The 18,623-nt window shown below is 32.5% G+C and overlaps 1 protein-coding gene across 1 annotated transcript; it reads right to left on the bottom strand.

The window, feature by feature from the left end:
• Positions 1–4,545: 4,545 nt before the first annotated feature.
• LOC113073669 (uncharacterized) lies at positions 4,546–18,315 on the bottom strand. The gene is made up of 2 exons (XM_026246494.1): positions 17,969–18,315; positions 4,546–14,161 (listed from the first exon to the last, which is right to left on the bottom strand). Exon 2 carries the CDS (start codon positions 14,159–14,161, stop codon positions 5,135–5,137), a length of 9,027 nt encoding a protein of 3,008 aa, XP_026102279.1. The 5' UTR covers positions 17,969–18,315; the 3' UTR covers positions 4,546–5,134.
• Between the last annotated feature and the right edge of the window lie 308 nt (positions 18,316–18,623).

Here is an 18,623-nt window from a genome sequence, read left to right as displayed (position 1 = left end):
AAAGACCTGTGTGATGTTTAGTTGTTGAAGATCTTGAGTTTTGTTAAAAGGTGTGTCCATGGCGCCGTGATGAAGTTCAATGTCTCGCCATGGGAATAAAATATTGTTATAACTCAGGCATAAAATGTCCGATCTTGCCCAAACTTCACTTGTGTGATAAGGGTCCTGGCCTGGACAGATCTGAAGGCCAATATTCCATCGAGTGTGGGAAAATGGCTCAATAGCGCCACCTATACACTTTCAACGGAGTGCGTATACACTTTAAACGGAGTGCGCCTCGAGCTATGTTTCACGTACATGTACAAAAATCGGTACACACATGTAACACACCAATATCTACGAAAAAGTCTCTTGGTACGAAATCCGAATCCCAACAGGAAGTCAGTTATTTAGAATTTTCTCTGCAAAATTAGTGTTGTTTTGGTCATTTTTCAGGGGTTGTACTTTAACGAACTCCTCCTAGAGATTTATTCAGATCAACACCACACTTGGTCAGTGTAATCTAAAGCCTTTTGCGATCTTAAATTGCGAAGGACTTGAGGTTTTGTTAAGGGCGTGTCCATGGCGGCCTGACAAATTTCGATGTTTCGCCATGAAAAAGGAAGTTGCTGTAACTCAGACATACAATGTCCAATCTGCCCCAAACTTCACATGTTGGATAAGACTCTTGACCTGAACAGATCTACATGCCCATATTCAGTTATAGTCATAGCGCCACCTATTGGCAACAGGAAGTGACATATTTTATACTGTGACAGACTATTTCTAGAAATTTTATGACATCAATGTCTTTTTGTGGTCAGTCTAATCTAAAGACCTGTGTGATGTTTAGTTGTGAAGATCTTGAGTTTTTGTTAAAAGGCGTGTCCATGGCGCCGTGACTAAGTTTGATGTCTCGTCATGGGAATAAAAGACGTTATAACTCAGGCATAAAGTGTCCGATCTTCCCCAAACTTCACATGTGTGATAAGAGTCCTGGCCTGAACAGTTCTGAAGGCCAATATTCCATCGGGTGTGGCATAATGGCTCAATAGCACCACCTATACACATTCAACAGAGTGCGCCTCGAGCTACGTTTCACGTACATGTACAAAAATCGGTACACACATGGTACACACTAATACCTACAAAAAAGTCTATAGGTACGAAATCCGAATCCCAACAGGAAGTCAGTTATTTAGAATTTTCTCTGCAAAATTGGCATTGTTTTTGCCATTTTCAGGGGTTGTACTTTAACAAACTCCTCCTAGAGATTTATTCAGATCAACAGCAAACTTGGTCGGTTAAATCTAAAGGCCTTTGCGATGTTAAATTGAGAAGATCTTTAGGTTTCATTAAAGGGCGTGTCCATGGCGGACTGACAAATTTGTGTTTTGCCACGAAAAATGAAGTTGCTATAACTCAGACATACAACGTTCAATGTGCCCCAAACTTCACATGTTTGATAAGACTCCAAACCTGAACAGATTGACATGCCCATATTCAGTTATAGTCATAGCGCCACCTACTGGCAACAGGAAGTGACATATTTTACACTGCGACTAACTACTCATATAAATTTTATTACATCAATGTCTTTTTTGTGGTCAGTCTAAACTAAAGCCGTGTGCAATGTTAAATTGTGGAGATCTTGAGTTTTTGTTAAAAGGCGTGTCCATGGCACTGTGACAAAGTTCAATGTCTTACCATGGGAATAAAAGTTGTTGTAACTAAGGCATGAAATATTTGATCTTCCCCAAACTTTCACATGTGTGATAAGAGTCTTTAGAGCACATCTGAAGACCAATAGCCCATTACAATCTGTAATCTATATAGTGTCACCTGCTGGTGAAGGGAAATGTCTTGTTTTACACTAACTTAAACATGCAGTGTCCAATCTGCACCAAACCTCACATATTTGGAAAGATTAATGGCCTGAAGATGTTTAAAGGCCAATAATATTCAGTTATAAGCATAGCACCATCTGTTGTCAATAAGAAGTTGCATGTTTCATATGAAAACATGCAATGTCCAGTCTGCCTAAAAGTACTTGTTCTTGAGTGCTGGTCTGAAGATATCATTTAATCATGCAATGTCCAAACTGCAATGAACTGCAGACACTTTATAAGTCCATGCCTGAAGACTGAGTGCTGTTCTGAAGATATTAAAAGGCCACTTTTTTATAATCATATTTCCATCCGCTTGCAACAGGATATGCCATGTTTTATACTCATTCAATCATGCAATGTCTAATCTGCATTGAACTTCAGACACTTTATATGAGTCCTGGCCTGAAGACATATGTCAATACTCTGTTATAGTCATACTGTCAACAGCTGGCATCAACTTTGCCACATATAAATATCTTGGATTATTTTGATCCTATATTAAGCATGTTTAATGCACAATAGTATTGTTTTCAAGACTGTCAACAGCTGGCATCAACTTTGGCACATATAAATAACTTAGATTTTTTTAAATCCTATATTTAGCATGTTTAATGCATAATAGTATTGTTTTTAAGATATTTTTGTGTTATTAATCTTATAAAAATATTGTTGGATTGTTTGTAGTTGCTCCAAAAAGCTGCAGCACTGTAGGGAATTGAACCCCATCCCAGTAAACCAGGAGTACCATTACCAGTGTCTTTTGCTTTTTGAAACTACATATATGGTAAAGCAAAACCTGCATCAGCAACAACCTTTTTTGTAATGAAATTAAGGCTCAAAGACAATAATTTAGGAGCACAATTTAGATTAAAGTTAGAGTTTAATTAACTGGTAAATATAAAAATAATACCTCTGATCATTGTATCAAATGTCATTACATTTTAGTCATGTTTAAGTGTAATTTAAAAAAGGTTATTATCTGTTAATGTTTTGAAAATAAGTAATTTATGTGCTATTTCTTCATAATTTTAACAGACATAAGATTTAAGTTGTGAAGTGTTCTTTGTTCCCAATGGTGTAAAAAATTAATGGGTAAATGTCGTTTCAGCAAAATTTTAACGTGAGAATAATACATTTGTAGCAGAGTAACTACAACAAAAATATTAATAAACTGTTTATGTACAATGTTATATTTCACTGTTCATGTTGAACTGATTGTACTAACAATTTTTAAGACAAGTTGTTAGGAACACTGGTACAACAAATTAATTTCCATCAATCATATAATTACTGATATATTTTGTTTACCTATATTACTATGATATTAGTGCAAATGTAAATTAATTATGATAAAATAAATATGAACACAAATTAAAAGTGTAAATGTTGTTGCAATGCAGGAAAAGAAACCATTATTTTGAAAGTCACAGTTTTACTACAAGAATGTAAATTCTTTTTCCATTTTTTTTTTGTCAAGCAAATTTGTTGAAGATGTTACACTTGAATATCTACCTTGCAGTAAACACTCACTGCAATACAGCAGTATTTGGCTCAGTAGAGATAAAGTAACCACAAGGATTCTCATTGAACCTCTAACTTATTTGCCAAACACAGCTGAACAGCTACAACTACAGTTAAAACCTACAATTGTCCAGAAAATTTGTTAAAGATGTTACACTTGAATATCTACCTTGCAGTAAACACTCACTGCAATACAGCAATATTTGGCTCAGTAGAGATAAAGTATCCACAAGGATTCTCATTGAACCTCTAACTTATTTGCCAAACACAGCTGAACAGTTTCAACTACAGTTACAACCTACAATTGTCCAGATGCTTCTTCATTACTGTTAACAGTATTACATGTAAAAGAACAAAAAATACCCTCATGGTCACTGAAATACGTTGGTAGCACTGTTGTTTTTATGGTATAATGTGTTGTTTTTACATATACATGATCAATTAATGTGCCCTTTTCTGTTGTGGTTTGTGTGACATGTTGAACATAGCCTCTGTTTGTTATAAACTTGGAAATTGTTGAAGAGTTGTAAAACACTGGTACAAAAAAAAAATAATAATAATTCTGCCAATCATATAATTACTGATATATTTTGTTTACCTACTGTATATAACTATGATATTAGTGCAAATGTAAATTGATTATGATAAAACAAATATGAACACAAATTAAAAATGTAAATGTTGTTGCAATGCAGGAAAAGAAACCATTATTTTGAAAGTCACAGTTTTACTACAAGAATGTAAATTCTCTTTCCATTTATTTTGTCAAGCAAATTTGTTAAAGATGTTACACTTGAATATCTACCTTGCAGTAAACACTCACTGCAATACAGCAGTATTTGGCTCAGTAGAGATAAAGTAACCACAAGGATTCTCATTGAACCTCTAACTTATTTGCCAAACAAAGCTGAACAGCTACAACTACAGTTACAACCTACAATTGTCCAGAAAATTTGTTAAAGATGTTACACTTGAATATCTACCTTGCATTAAACACTCACTGCAATACAGCAATATTTGGCTCAGTAGAGATAAAGTATCCACAAGGATTCTCATTGAACCTCTAACTTATTTGCCAAACACAGCTGAACAGTTTCAACTACAGTTACAACCTACAATTGTCCAGATGCTTCTTCATTACAGTTAACAGTATTACATGTAAAAGAACAAAAAATACCCTCATGGTCACTGAAATACGTTGGTAGCACTGTTGTTTTTATGGTATAATGTGTTGTTTTTACATATACATGATCAATTAATGTGCCCTTTTCTGTTGTGGTTTGTGTGACATGTTGAACATAGCCTCTGTTTGTTATAAACTTGGAAATTGTTGAAGAGTTGTAAAACACTGGTACAAAAAAATAATAATAATTCTGCCAATCATATAATTACTGATATATTTTGTTTACCTACTGTATATAACTATGATATTAGTGCAAATGTAAATTGATTATGATAAAACAAATATGAACACAAATTAAAAATGTAAATGTTGTTGCAATGCAGGAAAAGAAACCATTATTTTGAAAGTCACAGTTTTACTACAAGAATGTAAATTCTCTTTCCATTTATTTTGTCAAGCAAATTTGTTAAAGATGTTACACTTGAATATCTACCTTGCAGTAAACACTCACTGCAATACAGCAGTATTTGGCTCAGTAGAGATAAAGTATCCACAAGGATTCTCATTGAACCTCTAACTTATTTGCCAAACAAAGCTGAACAGCTACAACTACAGTTACAACCTACAATTGTCCAGATGCTTCTTCATTACTGTTAACAGTATTACATGTAAAAGAACAAAAAATACCCTCATGGTCACTGAAATACGTTGGTAACACTGTTGTTTTTATGGTATAATGTGTTGTTTTTACATATACATGATCAATTAATGTGCCCTTTTCTGTTGTGGTTTGTGTGACATGTTGAACATAGCCTCTGTTTGTTATAAACTTGCAGATTGTTGAAGAGTTTAAAATATTATCATTGAAATCTCCAATGACAGCAATTGTATTGCTTAGGGGTTCTAGAAAATTAAACAATTTGTCTAGATTTCCTTTAAACAAAGAAATAGGATATGAAGGTGGCCGATAAATTACTGCTATTAGTATATTGTGTGCTGTGTAGTTGCAAACTAAACATTCTAAATTTACATTTGGTACCTGGACAACATTACATGCCAAATTGTTTGAGCTATACATGCCAACACCACCATGTTGTTGAGCTTGTAATTCAGTTAATGTTGGGTTACTGCTACTGTAAGATAAACTTCGTGGTTGACTATGAAAATTGTAACCATTGATATGTATAGTTTCTAAAGAGATATCTGCAGGTAGCCATGTTTCAGTAACAGCAATGCAGTTAGGTTCCAAATGCTGAGTATGCAAAACCAAATCTGTTAAATGGTGTCTTAAATTTTGCACATTCATCAAAAATACACTGAATGTTTGCGTTTTCAATTTGAGCCATGGTATATTTCTAACAGAATATCTAGGCATGTTTTGAATTGCATCCTTAATGCTGTCTTTACAGTATATAGCCTTCTCCTCAAAATCTTGAATAATCAAACCAGCCAAACTTTTAACACGACTTAAAGCCACATATGCCTGTCCAGGTGCAAATATCTTTTTAAGAGACACTACAGCTTTATCAACAGTAATTCCTTGTACTTTATGTACTGTACAAGCCCAAGCAAGTTTTAGTGGAAACTGTCGTCGCAATCCCCCTTTACTATGTACTCTTTCCTCTTCGGGTTTTATACCTGTAGAACCCATTTCAGCTGCTGAAGCATATGCATAACATTTTCTCCTTTGTACACCAACTTGATTGTCATCAAATTTGACATACACTGTTTGAGGGAACTTGTGTTCACTGTTAAGAAAAACTATGTTTGTTACTGTGCCACACACACCATTGACCAGACCATCAATTACATCTACATTTTTACACAACATTACACGAGCACCTTTCCCTAAGAGCAGTGTTTCTTCTAGACAAGTGTTATATGTTTTAGCATGATGACCACTTTTCAATTCAAGTTTCCCTGTCTTGTTATTATGTACAAAATCTTGAGCATTTATCTCAACATATTCAGGGCAAGTTTTAAATAGTTGCTGCACATTATGCTCATTTACTTGTTTGTTAGTGGGAAATATATGTAAAGCTGGGCTGACTTCACCGGTTTCACATTTTTTCAATAAATCAATGTCACAGTTTAACATTGGAGTCTTTTTTGTGCGAATTCGTAATCTATTTAGTAACTCTGCAAACGTATTATCTTTTTGCCTAACTATTGTTTTTAATTCTACAACTGAAAACAGACTAGACCATAGGTTAATACCTAGTATGTCATCATTATACAGGGGTTTCCCTTTAACTGGAGGCAACTGAAAGAAATCTCCAACAGCAATTATACTTACATTTCCAAAGGGAGAAAAGTCACAAGTTTGCTTAATCTGTCTAAGTCTACCATGAATATACGCTAATAGATTGTGATCAACCATGGATATTTCATCAATTATCAAAATTTGCAGATCACTATATTTAGCACGCAAACAATTGAGCTTTTCTTCACTCAAAGGTGTGTATGGTAAGCGAACATCTTTTCCAATGCTTAGTGTATTATGGATTGTAGTTGTATTAAGATTATAGGCAGCAATTCCCGTGGGAGCAGCTAGCAAAACACAAGTATTGTCAGGATGACGACACACTGTTGATAGCAACCTCATTGCTTCGTATTGTATAGCTTTTATTAAATGGCTTTTTCCTGTCCCTGCACCACCAGTAATAAATATATGTAATGGATTTGGGTTTTTCCCTATTATCTTATCTAAGCACCATTGACGAATCTGATAAAAAATCGATAACTGTGTATCATTCAAAGATCTAATTAATGCCAAACCATCACTTCTACACATTATATTATTTTTCTTTTCCAAATGTGCAACTTGTTCATTACTTGTTGTTAAATCTGGAATATTCTCATCTTGTTCATCCACTTGCTGTTTTTTGTCTTTCATTTCCTCTGCACAAATTAAACGCTCTAACTCCTGCTCCGGACACAGGTCACACCAGCCATCTTCTATTGGACTATTATTGTCAATTGCATCTTGGATATTATCTAATTCATCTGCCTCCATTTCAAACTTCTTTCTATTTAAATCAACAACTGACTTGACTGCATATCTAGAGCCATCACTAAATGTTACATGACCATTTTTGTAAAATTGTTCAAATGTTTCAGAATTATGAGGTTTTAGTTGAATATCTACACGGTATGGTAAAAATAACTGGAGAATGCTTTGATAAAATTGTTCTGGATTTTTTTCCTCAGAAAAGCGCACATAACGGACAACTGCAGGTTTTGTTCGTGTTCTTTTTGTGATAAAACCACAACCATTATTTAATTGAAGAGGATTCTTAGATTTTTCATTTTTACTTAAAACCCGATATTCTGATGCAAATGTTGCCATACACAGATCATTCAAATCATTTGGTCTGTTCTTATAACGATCTACAATACTAGTCATCCACATGTCTTCTGTCGTTAAGTTGTTTGATGATGCTTTTTGCCTCAATACATTTAAAGGTAGACTCATTTTAATGACATTGTCTCCTGTTGGTACGAACACAACTTTCCTCGAACACTCTTTTAGATGCATATTTGTTAATCTATACACAGATTCTTGAGCACATACATCTCTGTTATGCAAATAAACACTTCCAAGGTTTTTCAGTGCATCTTTTGCACTAACATTTCCCTCTTTACGTGCTTCTCTTTGGGCATTACTTAACAACAATCCTATCTCCCTTTCTGACTTTGATATATAAGAAATTATATAGACTACACAAGCGTATGCATCAACAACATACTGGATATCTAAATTTGCATTCCAACATTTTAACAGTGGCTTGCTATATTGATTGACCCAAACCTCATTGATCTGTCTTTTCAGGACAACTTGTGTATTTCGGGTAAAGGATTTATATGCAAGCTCAAAAATGGATTGATTTATACCTAAATGTGTAAACAAATGTTCCACACTGTTATAATTGCAATTCTCATCTGAAAGAGACTTTTTTATGGAGGACAAAATGTCACCTGCCTTTTCTGTGTTCATTTTAAAATCTGTCACATCTTGATTTACACATGCACATTCTTTAATTGTATTATCAATATTATCTACCTGACACTTGCACTGCTTTTTTGTGTCACTTTTTCCATGACATATAAATGTTCGTGCAGATACTGGCCTAGGAAAATTAAAACGGCAAACAGTATTTTTCTTCTTACATGTCTTGGAATGGCGTTTTGAATGCTGCTGCACAGATGTAACAGTGTCCAACAATGAATCATCCTGTGATGGTAATTCACATGTTACATATTTATCAATAAACTGAATTACCTCTTCATCTGTGTTTTTATCAATTATTGGGGCATTCTCAATCCAAAACAGACAATGGACATGAGGTGAACCACGCTGCTGGAATTCAACACGGTAAAAATAATCCTTAATTTTACCTATTGGATGGGATGAAGACATAAGTACCTCCCTTAAAAAACAATGCCAACGAAAATCAAACATTCTAGCCGCAGTTACAGGATTACGTCGCAATAGCTCACACCTGTCTGCCCACTGTAATTCTTCAACTGTTTGTGTTCTTCCCTCCTGTTTCAAAATGCTAAAAAGAAGATTGTTCCAGCGCATGTCTGCCGATGAAAATGAACAAAACCAAGTAGGAATACCAAACTGACGAACACAAGCAAGTAGGTCACGTTGTGCTGTCTGCCAAAAAGCTGGTGTACCACGGATAGGTTTAAGAAAACGAAACCCATCATCAAATTCCAAAAGTTTCTTTAAAGATTCCTCATTCATCAAAACATCATTATTAACTTTTTGAGACTTTCTGCCACTTTTTCCTTTACGCAATGCAATCGATACATTTGACACGACTTGTTCAATTTCAGACATGTACTGAGCAAAAAAAATATATTCTACATTTTGTGCAAACCTACCATCAGCATGTAAAATTCGGTTATTAAAATACCTTGACAATGTCAAACGGTTTTCTCGCTTTTCATGGTACGTATTACACCCCTGTGGAAATAACACTGGGAAACATTTGGCTTCATTAGCAAAATCAGAAAGCAATTTAACAGGATTATTCCCTTCTGCTGGCGCCAGATTTAATATATTATCAAAATACTGATCTAGTGCTTCCTGACCAATGTCAACAGGCATGAGACATGTGTCCTGAAACATGCAGTGTTGTTGTCTGTCATGCAAAAGCTCATCTTCACAAACATCTATAGATGTTTCTTGACTTTCCGCATGTACATCACATTCCTTTTCTAAAACGTCATTATCTTGTTCTCTACAAAACTCATTTAGCCAAACTTCATTAAATTCTATATCTTTATAATGCACATTTATCTCCTTTAAACATTTTAATGCTTGTCTTATGTGCATAGAGTCAACAAACTGATATTTATAATGGCCTTTATACGTTAACTTTCTCTTTAGTTTTACGGGCAACAAAGATCCTTCCATACTAGAGAGAGGCAATAAATTAGAAGTTTGCACAATATTTGCAGGTACGCAGCTTAGAGGTCCATGTACTCCATTTTGCCCTCCTTTGGGTAATGCTAACATTTTCATAAATGGTATATGTAATGCAATCAAATGTTGTTCTAAAGAATTCAAACATGACAGTTCTGGTGGAATTGGATGAACTTTCAAATTGTTTGTCGCACATTCAGGTGGTATTTGTCCTTTGTTAATTTTATTATGACATGTGTAACAAATCCACAGCTTGCCTCTAGGTGTATCCAGCCACTGACATGGCATTACACAGGTCGTATCACATTTGTGCAAATATTCCTCACTTACACATTTTTCAAAAATTGAACCTATTGTTTTTGTGCTATAATAATGTCTATTACAACTTAAAACCTGATGTCGAAATAACAATCTTTGGCAAACACAACACACAAAATCTGGCCCATCTTTCACCAAATCCAGAAAACGCTGCATAACAAATTCAAACTGTTCTTTTTTAAATTTTATCTGTTGCCTTTTAAATTTTATACCAGCAATAACACGTTTCTTATGCTCAGGGTTTTCTCGATACTTTCTTGTATTAATAACCTTTACATTCTGCTTATGCAACTGATTTAATCTGTATTTCCTTTTACTCATTTCCTTAACTTTTTTCCTGTGCAAATCATTTTGCTCATACTTTCTTTTACTAATTTCCTTTACTTTTGTCCTGTGCAAATCATTTGTCTCATACTTTCTTTTACTCATGTCCTTTACTTTTTCCTTATGCAACATGTTTTCACAATATTTTCTTTTGCTCTTGTCTTTTTTCATCTCCTTATGCAACAAATTATTGTGATACTTTTTTTTGCTATTCTCTTTTTTCATTTCCTTATACAACACATGTTCGTGATACTTTTTTTTGCTATTCTCTTTTTTCATTTCCTTATGCAAAACATTTTCGTTATATTTCTTCTTGGTCATATACTTTTTAATTTCTTTATACAGTACATCGTTCTGATATTTCCCCTTGCTAACATTCTTTTTCTTTTCCTGGTACAACAAATCTCTATGATACTTATTTTTGCTCATTACTTTTTTGGTTTCTTTGTGCAACACATTTTGATATTTAATGCTTTTTTGGAAGGAAATTTTATTTTTATAATACTTAGACAAACAATAATTGTTTTTTGAAGTAGACATATTTGTACTCTCATCTACCTGCTTTTTGGAATTCCTTTTACATGTATACTGTGAATTAGGGAAATTACCCACTTTGCACAAATCAAAGCAAACATTCTTATCAACTTGATTGACACACATTACGGGCTCAAAATCATTATCCCCACAATGTTTTAAATAAATTCCATCACTTCCCACAACAGTACTCATGCAACTGTATTTAACCCATTTCCCCTCATTACATATAAATAGATCCACTCCCAAAGCATTTGCTGTACCTTGAAATTCTATGTCTGAAGCACAATATCCAACATATTGCATTTGTGACTTCAAAATATATTCTGCCATTGAAGTAAATTCTTTACCCACTAACTTCATATGTTCATCACTGTGATTACTCATATACTGGACAACAGCAAGTCTAATCTTCCTATGATTCTTTTCAGAACCGCTAATCACTTGAGCTACGGCTCTAAAAAAACTATTACCATCCTTTGCAACTGTATCTGTCTTACACACAACACCTAAACTTCCATAAACAGTTGGTGCTTGTATATTTTTTATTTCAAGATTTAAATGTAATTTGTTGCATATCGTTTGTGCAACTTCTGTAGATAGAGGACTATATTTAAATGTCATCTGACTTTCATTTTCCAGTACATCAACATCAGGATCTCTTACCATTGTCATTGCACAACATGTGTCATTGTACATTGTTTTTAACAAACTATGATGCTGCTGTTCAAGTTCATTATTTTTATTGTCAATCTTTGCTCTAGTATTGTAATCTTCAAAACAGGACTTACTGATTTTGCAGTAGCCATAACAACTCTGGCGTTCAGGCTCATTTACACAAACTACAGTCTCATAATGGTTTTCATGGCAATTTTCTAAGTAGATGCTGTGTTTCGACAAAAGCTTACCATTGCAATTGTATTTTAACCAACGACCATCATAAAATGTAAAAACATCAATTCCTAAATAATCAGCTGTTGCTTGAATTTCAACTTCAGTAGCCCAGCTATTAACATATCTCATTTTAGACTTGTTAATGTACTCTGACACTGAGGAATACTCTCTTCTTAAAATGTTTCGATATTTTTCAGCATTATTTTCCAAATGTTGTACAACAGCCAGTCGTATTTTTCTATGATACTTTTGTGTGCCGCTTACAGCTTGAGAGATGGCTCGGAAGAAACAGTTTCCATCAGCCATTATTTTGTCATTTTTGCATGGAACTCCTAACAAACCAACATGTGTAAATTCTGAAACATTAACTTCTTCGTAATCCACATTTAAATGACTACACAAAGTTTGACCAATCTGTTTACAAATGGGATTATACATCATGTTGTTGTTTTTTACATCACTAACAAATTCCACATCTGAATTAACTTCAGTAACATCATATCTTTTTTGTTTCTTTAAAGTACAATTGCTTACTGAAATTTTACGCTTATTTCTTGCATAATTATTTGTTGGCAGATCATTTGAAGAATCCTCATCAAACTCAATTTCAAATGTCTTGTAAGAGTCTTTGCAGCTCTCTGTTAATGTTAAACACTTTGTACCCTTCTCATCTTTAATTTCTGATGCGTTGTGCTGTGTAGGTTTCCCAGTTGTAATAGTGGCACGGATACCAGTTATTTCAAAAGGTTTTTCCTTCTCAGTGAGCCCTTTAGCTAAAAGGCAAATGTGATTGAGCAAATCATTTACAGATGAAAAATATACAACAACACTTCTTCCATTTCCATCAACCATGCCAAGAGCATTACGTGCATGAGAGTCAATCAGTGCATACTGTCCATTGTGAGAAATGATTGCACATGTACTACTACACAATGTTAAAAGACATGAGTCATACTGTGCAAACATTTTTTCCAGTCCAGCAGAAAGACTGCTGTAGACACCACTCTCAATAAACTGACCATTGACCACATCTATATCACCACTGACAAAGTCACCATATTCAAACAAAAAACTTTCTCCATCAATAACTGATTCTTTTGGCAAATCAGGAATAGCCAACAGATTGGATTTGTGTCTAATCTTATTATTGTCTCGCAAAGCTGTGTACAACTCGTCACCTAAAACAACAGCTCTGTCAAGGTCTTTGGTCTGCCATGAGAATACACTATCAACTGTATGCTTTGCTAGGCTTACTAAACCTATTGCCATACATTGAACTCCTCTGTATTTAAACTGGTTATTCCCCTGATGAAAGGATCCTCTTACACTCTTTTCAAGTCTGACAGAAGTACTATCCTCAAACTCAGCTGCAACTTCAGTACCTATATTGCCAAACTCATCAACACCATTGCTGTCAACATCGCTGTCTGGAAACTCTCTAGCACAAGCATGATCTTGTTGAAATGTCTTTACAGAAATTCTACTAACGGCATACCATTGTGCATCTAAAGACTTCCTTAGATTCTTGATATGAACCATAAGATCATTAAGACATGTGTTGAAAACAACCACAGACCTGCCAATTTCACAAGCCAACCCAAACATATTACGTTTGCCAAAATCAATCACTGCAAAATAATTGTTATGATGAATAATGGCAATAACTGCACTCTGAAGGTTTAGCAAACACATTCCATCCCTCAACAAATATTCTTGCAGCATTTCATACAGTACAATCTCCTCTTGCAGCAGTTCAAAATCTTTGTATACTGGTAAACCAATTTTTACATTCCACTTCCTTCCAAACACATTGTGCTGTTCAATCAACCTACACAACTCTTTCTGTTTACATTCTCTTTTCTGACGTGACATGATTACATTTTGTGTTAGTTTGCTGCCTTCTACATATATGTCATCAATATCTGTCTGTGTCCATGTACATACAGGAGAAATCACATGTTTGATTCCAGCCACAACACAACATCCAATCAATGCATCTTCGCTTAATGTGGCAGCCCTTACATCTGTCCCAGCAACAACAGATAGCGGCAATTTTTCTGAACATATACATGCATTAGCATCACTCTTACTTTTGATGCATCTTTGTGTACGCTGCATACGAAACCCCTTCTTCCGAGGCATCTACATTAAAGAGAAAAATACATAAATACTTGAAATACTTTAAATGTAAATTAAACACTGCTGTAGTCCTATTTAAACACATACAACACACAAACCAGATAAAAATTTTTTTTTTAAAAAACAGGTAAAGTGATAATAACTCTTAACATAACAAAACAATTGCCATACCATGCAAGAATAAAAACTCAAACGTCAAAAAGAAAGAAAAAAAAGAAGAAAAAGAAACACATTTCTTATTATATATATATATAATACTTATTGCTATTCAACCTTTAAATACATATTTAAACAGTATAAATTAACCTCCAAAACAAAAATGAAATATATATTATTGATCTATTTTGGAGTGTTATCAACAATTAAAATAACTTACCTTGTGTCCTTCTAAGTTCTGTTTTCTTCCACTCAAATTTTCTAAAAACTTATAATATGTTTTACCGTGATCCTTTCAATATATGCTGAACTGTCAAAAAAAAAAAAAACATGACGTCACATTCATAATGCAAACAAAAAGGAGCAAAAAAACTAAACTTTAATTAAATTACAATAATCATAATGGCCAACTATTTATCTTGGAATTGTCATAATCTTTACACATATTACTGTTTAAATGACTATGAACTGTTTCTAAAAGACAGCCACACATAATTGTTTATGAAGCATTACAAACATTTACCTCAAATTGTATATAAAACGAATATGTATCTATGAATCATACTTAATGCCAAATAATTACACAGCAATAAGGTTTGAATTTCATAAAAAACAAATCAGTAAACAAAATATAATATATATATATATATGATATATATCATATAACAAATCATTGTTAAAGTTAAAACCTTTGGATGCAATGTTTTTTGCCTTTAGCTGCCATCTTTAAATAATCAATTATACTAGGCAAAATAAAATGTATACTCAGGAAAAAACATATTTTTCTCCAAGTACTTATCACTTTTTATTAAATCTGATTAAGTCTATATAGAGGAAACAAAATGTGTGTATTTTTATGTGGATAAAAAAATCACAATGTAGAGACATACTGAATATAACTTTCCAACTTAACCAGTGCTTTAAGTAGGCCGGTATTTCTTTATTATATATATATATATATATATATATATATATATATATATATATATATATATATATATATATATATATATATATATATATATATATAATAAATAAATAAATAAAATAGGCTATAACAGAGTACCGACACCTCTTTTGGGCCACTTAGAGCACTGAACTTAAATATTAAAACAATTTTTTTTTTAACTACACATTGAATGACTATTATCAACAATTTTTACAACTTGCCTTGATTCCTAAGAACTACTTGTAAATTACTCTCTTTCTCTCTCTCTAATACAACATTCTTTATGTATTATATAAAAAAAATGGCTAAGCACTGCATATTAAATGGTTATTTTTAATTAAATCGTATCTACAAACCATCAACAAAGCCTAAAACTACTCTGCAAGGAAAAGCTGTAATTCTAAACTATAACAAAAACAAAATAGACACATGCACAAAATAGACTTAAACACTTATGAACTGGTCTGACTGTAACAGAAGTATTTTTTATGTGTGAAATACAAATCAATACTTCAACCACATACAATAAAATTCAATAAAATCTAAATTCACTTTACTGATCCATCTCTATGAAACATTTACCATACCCTAAACATTACTGTCAAGAAATTCATCAAATTAATAATAATAATAATAAAAAAACTTATCTTAGGGATGTTTACATTCATTAAACACAATAAATTAACTGGAAAAAAAAATATATATAAATATATAACCAACTATAAAACACATTATTCTTCTACATACCTAACATTGTACTCTCAAATACCATCTTTACATTACAAACTATTTCCATACAACTATTTTTGCATTTAATTTAATTATTCTAAACTTTGATTATATAATTATTGATTATATATTTTAATGCATCTGTTTTATCAATTATCAATTACATACCTAATAATAAAAAATATTTCTGGTTAAAATGTATGATGTTTCTTACACAAACTAAACTTGATATTTGCAAAATATTTTAGAAATAAACTAATTCAACAGGAACACATTAAGTTACATTAAAACACATTTCTACCAAACAAAACATTAGAGACATGATGCTCAAACCACATTTTGCATAATACTGCACACTGAAAACGTATAAGTAAACTTGTGTTTGCTGGTAAAAAAATCTGTTTGTGCAATGAAGTCTTTTAAAACACAGCAATTTCCCTTTCAACCAGTAGATTTAAATGCCATACCATCTCTTCAAACCTTGCCACCCGTCTCATTCACAAAACAACTACATTCATCCACAAAACGGCTACATTCATCCACAATACAGAGAAAAAAAAAACATTTACTTTCAAATTTTATTACCTTAATTCAAATATTTTAAAGACTTATCAAACCCTGAAAAATTGTTTAAGGAAAACAATATCATGTTGTACACAAACAAATTAATTAAATAAAATTTTATAAGCATTGAACTCAATAAAATTTACCTTTAACAAAATATTTATTAGTTCTATTGTTTTCGCCCCTTTTTTTCTTAATACCATTTATTCCAACGCTGAACTAAAAATTATAAACTATCACACACATTATTTGTCCACAAAAAAACGTCAAACCTTCCATCCAACAACTACTTTTGCATTTTTTACTTATTCTAAACTTTTGTTACATATTTCAACAGACTTAGACCAAAATAAAATATAGACCAAATTACATTTATGCCAAACAAAACACTATACTAATAACTTCTGCAAATTGTTATTTTTTTCTTTTAGAAACATTTTGCACATCTTACTCAACAGACATTTTGAATAATAATACATACTGAAAATACTTTTAGAAACTAGCACAAAGACGTTAACAATAACATAACTATTAGCAATTAACTGACATAAAATAAACATTATTCCTCTAAGTACCTACTCACCATCCACTAGAATGCTTTACCCTACACCACAAAAAAATGATACTAAAGATTCACTAAAATAAAAACATAAAATATATTGCTTCCTACCTCTGCATTAGTTAAATGTTACCCGACCAAAAATTAAAGCTTGTTCCTTTGTCTCAATACATAAAAATAAATTTGCTTAACATTGAATATCATCACATGCTAATGTTAATGCCAGCAATTACATTTATATTAACCACTAAGTTAGCGCTTCTCTAACATTTATTTATCTGCATTTGAAAAATAACACTAAAAAAATATATCACTGTAAAAAATAAACAAGGACAAACAACAGTAAATCACTTTTTTTTTCTTGCAATGTTTGAACTACTCCCCAGACACTAAGAATTAATCAAGCGGTCAACAACAACAACAAAAAAACTTACATCTTTCTTGCATCATATATACATGCATACTTTTCAGAAACTTTGTCAGCCTACACTTTCTTTAACAAGCACAGTAATTGAACAAACATCAGTGTTTCAACAATTCTTAATTTAAATCACTCTGATTGACCATTACATACATAAACTCAGCAACATTGTATATAATATTCTATAAAGAGCAACACCGTAAAACACATAACCTGGTCTAATTATCCTACCGCAATATACACTTTACCATACACTTTCACATTAGATTTTTTGGCACTACCATTAATATACATATTTTTTTTTTAGTTGTTGTAAATGTTTTTCTTTGTTGTGGTTTTGTCTTTTTTAATTCACTCAAAATTCCAAAACATAACTTTCTTATTTAACATTTTTCAAATTTGCCTTTTTAAAACAAACACTTTATCACTTACCCTACTGAAGCTGTTCCTTGAAATGTCTCAAATAGATGCTGTAGCAAAAACAATAGTCCAATACTCTTGTCTCAGATAGCCTTCTTTCTATTATACAAAGGTGGCCAATGTAAAATTGTGTCACACAACTCCTGAAACCTGCTTTTTAAGAGTGGCATGATGTCATCAAAATGTGGGTGGTCCCAGCACACCCTCATTTCTCAAAATATGTTTCTTCTTTTATTCATTTATTTATTTAACTCTTTTCCATTGGCTGCTGTTGCTTAATATAGTATCTTTACCTAAAATTTATAAATTATGTGTTTTTCTTTCTTTGAAAAAACAAACAAAAAACAATTGATTAACCCTATAATAAAACTGGCCTAACAATACCTTTTTTTCCCCTCATTTTTATGCTACTTGTCTACTGTTAGAATAAGATTTCCTTTCATCAGAGCCCTTGTGTTTTTACTATGTGTTTTCCTCATTGCTTCTTCTGTTCAAATACTCAATACTCAATACTCAAACAAATATAAAAATGTATAAAATTTCTAAGGAGGCCTACTATATTTATGTGTCATAAATTAACACATATACTTTTTTTGCATTTTACTCTGCATAAAATTTCACATCTCACAATTACTTGATTTTACAATAGAATATATTTTTTTCATGA

This window comes from Carassius auratus, unplaced genomic scaffold (assembly GCF_003368295.1).
Source record: "Carassius auratus strain Wakin unplaced genomic scaffold, ASM336829v1 scaf_tig00012746, whole genome shotgun sequence".
NCBI classification, from domain to species: Eukaryota; Metazoa; Chordata; class Actinopteri; order Cypriniformes; family Cyprinidae; genus Carassius; species Carassius auratus.
Note: the sequence above shows the minus strand (reverse complement) of the source record. Positions and strands in the feature narration are given on the sequence as shown.

What these genes read in the sequence shown, in the direction of transcription:
- LOC113073669 (XM_026246494.1), bottom strand. Translation starts at nt 14,161, where the DNA reads ATGCCTCGGAAGAAGGGGTTTCGTATGCAGCGTACACAAAGATGCATC.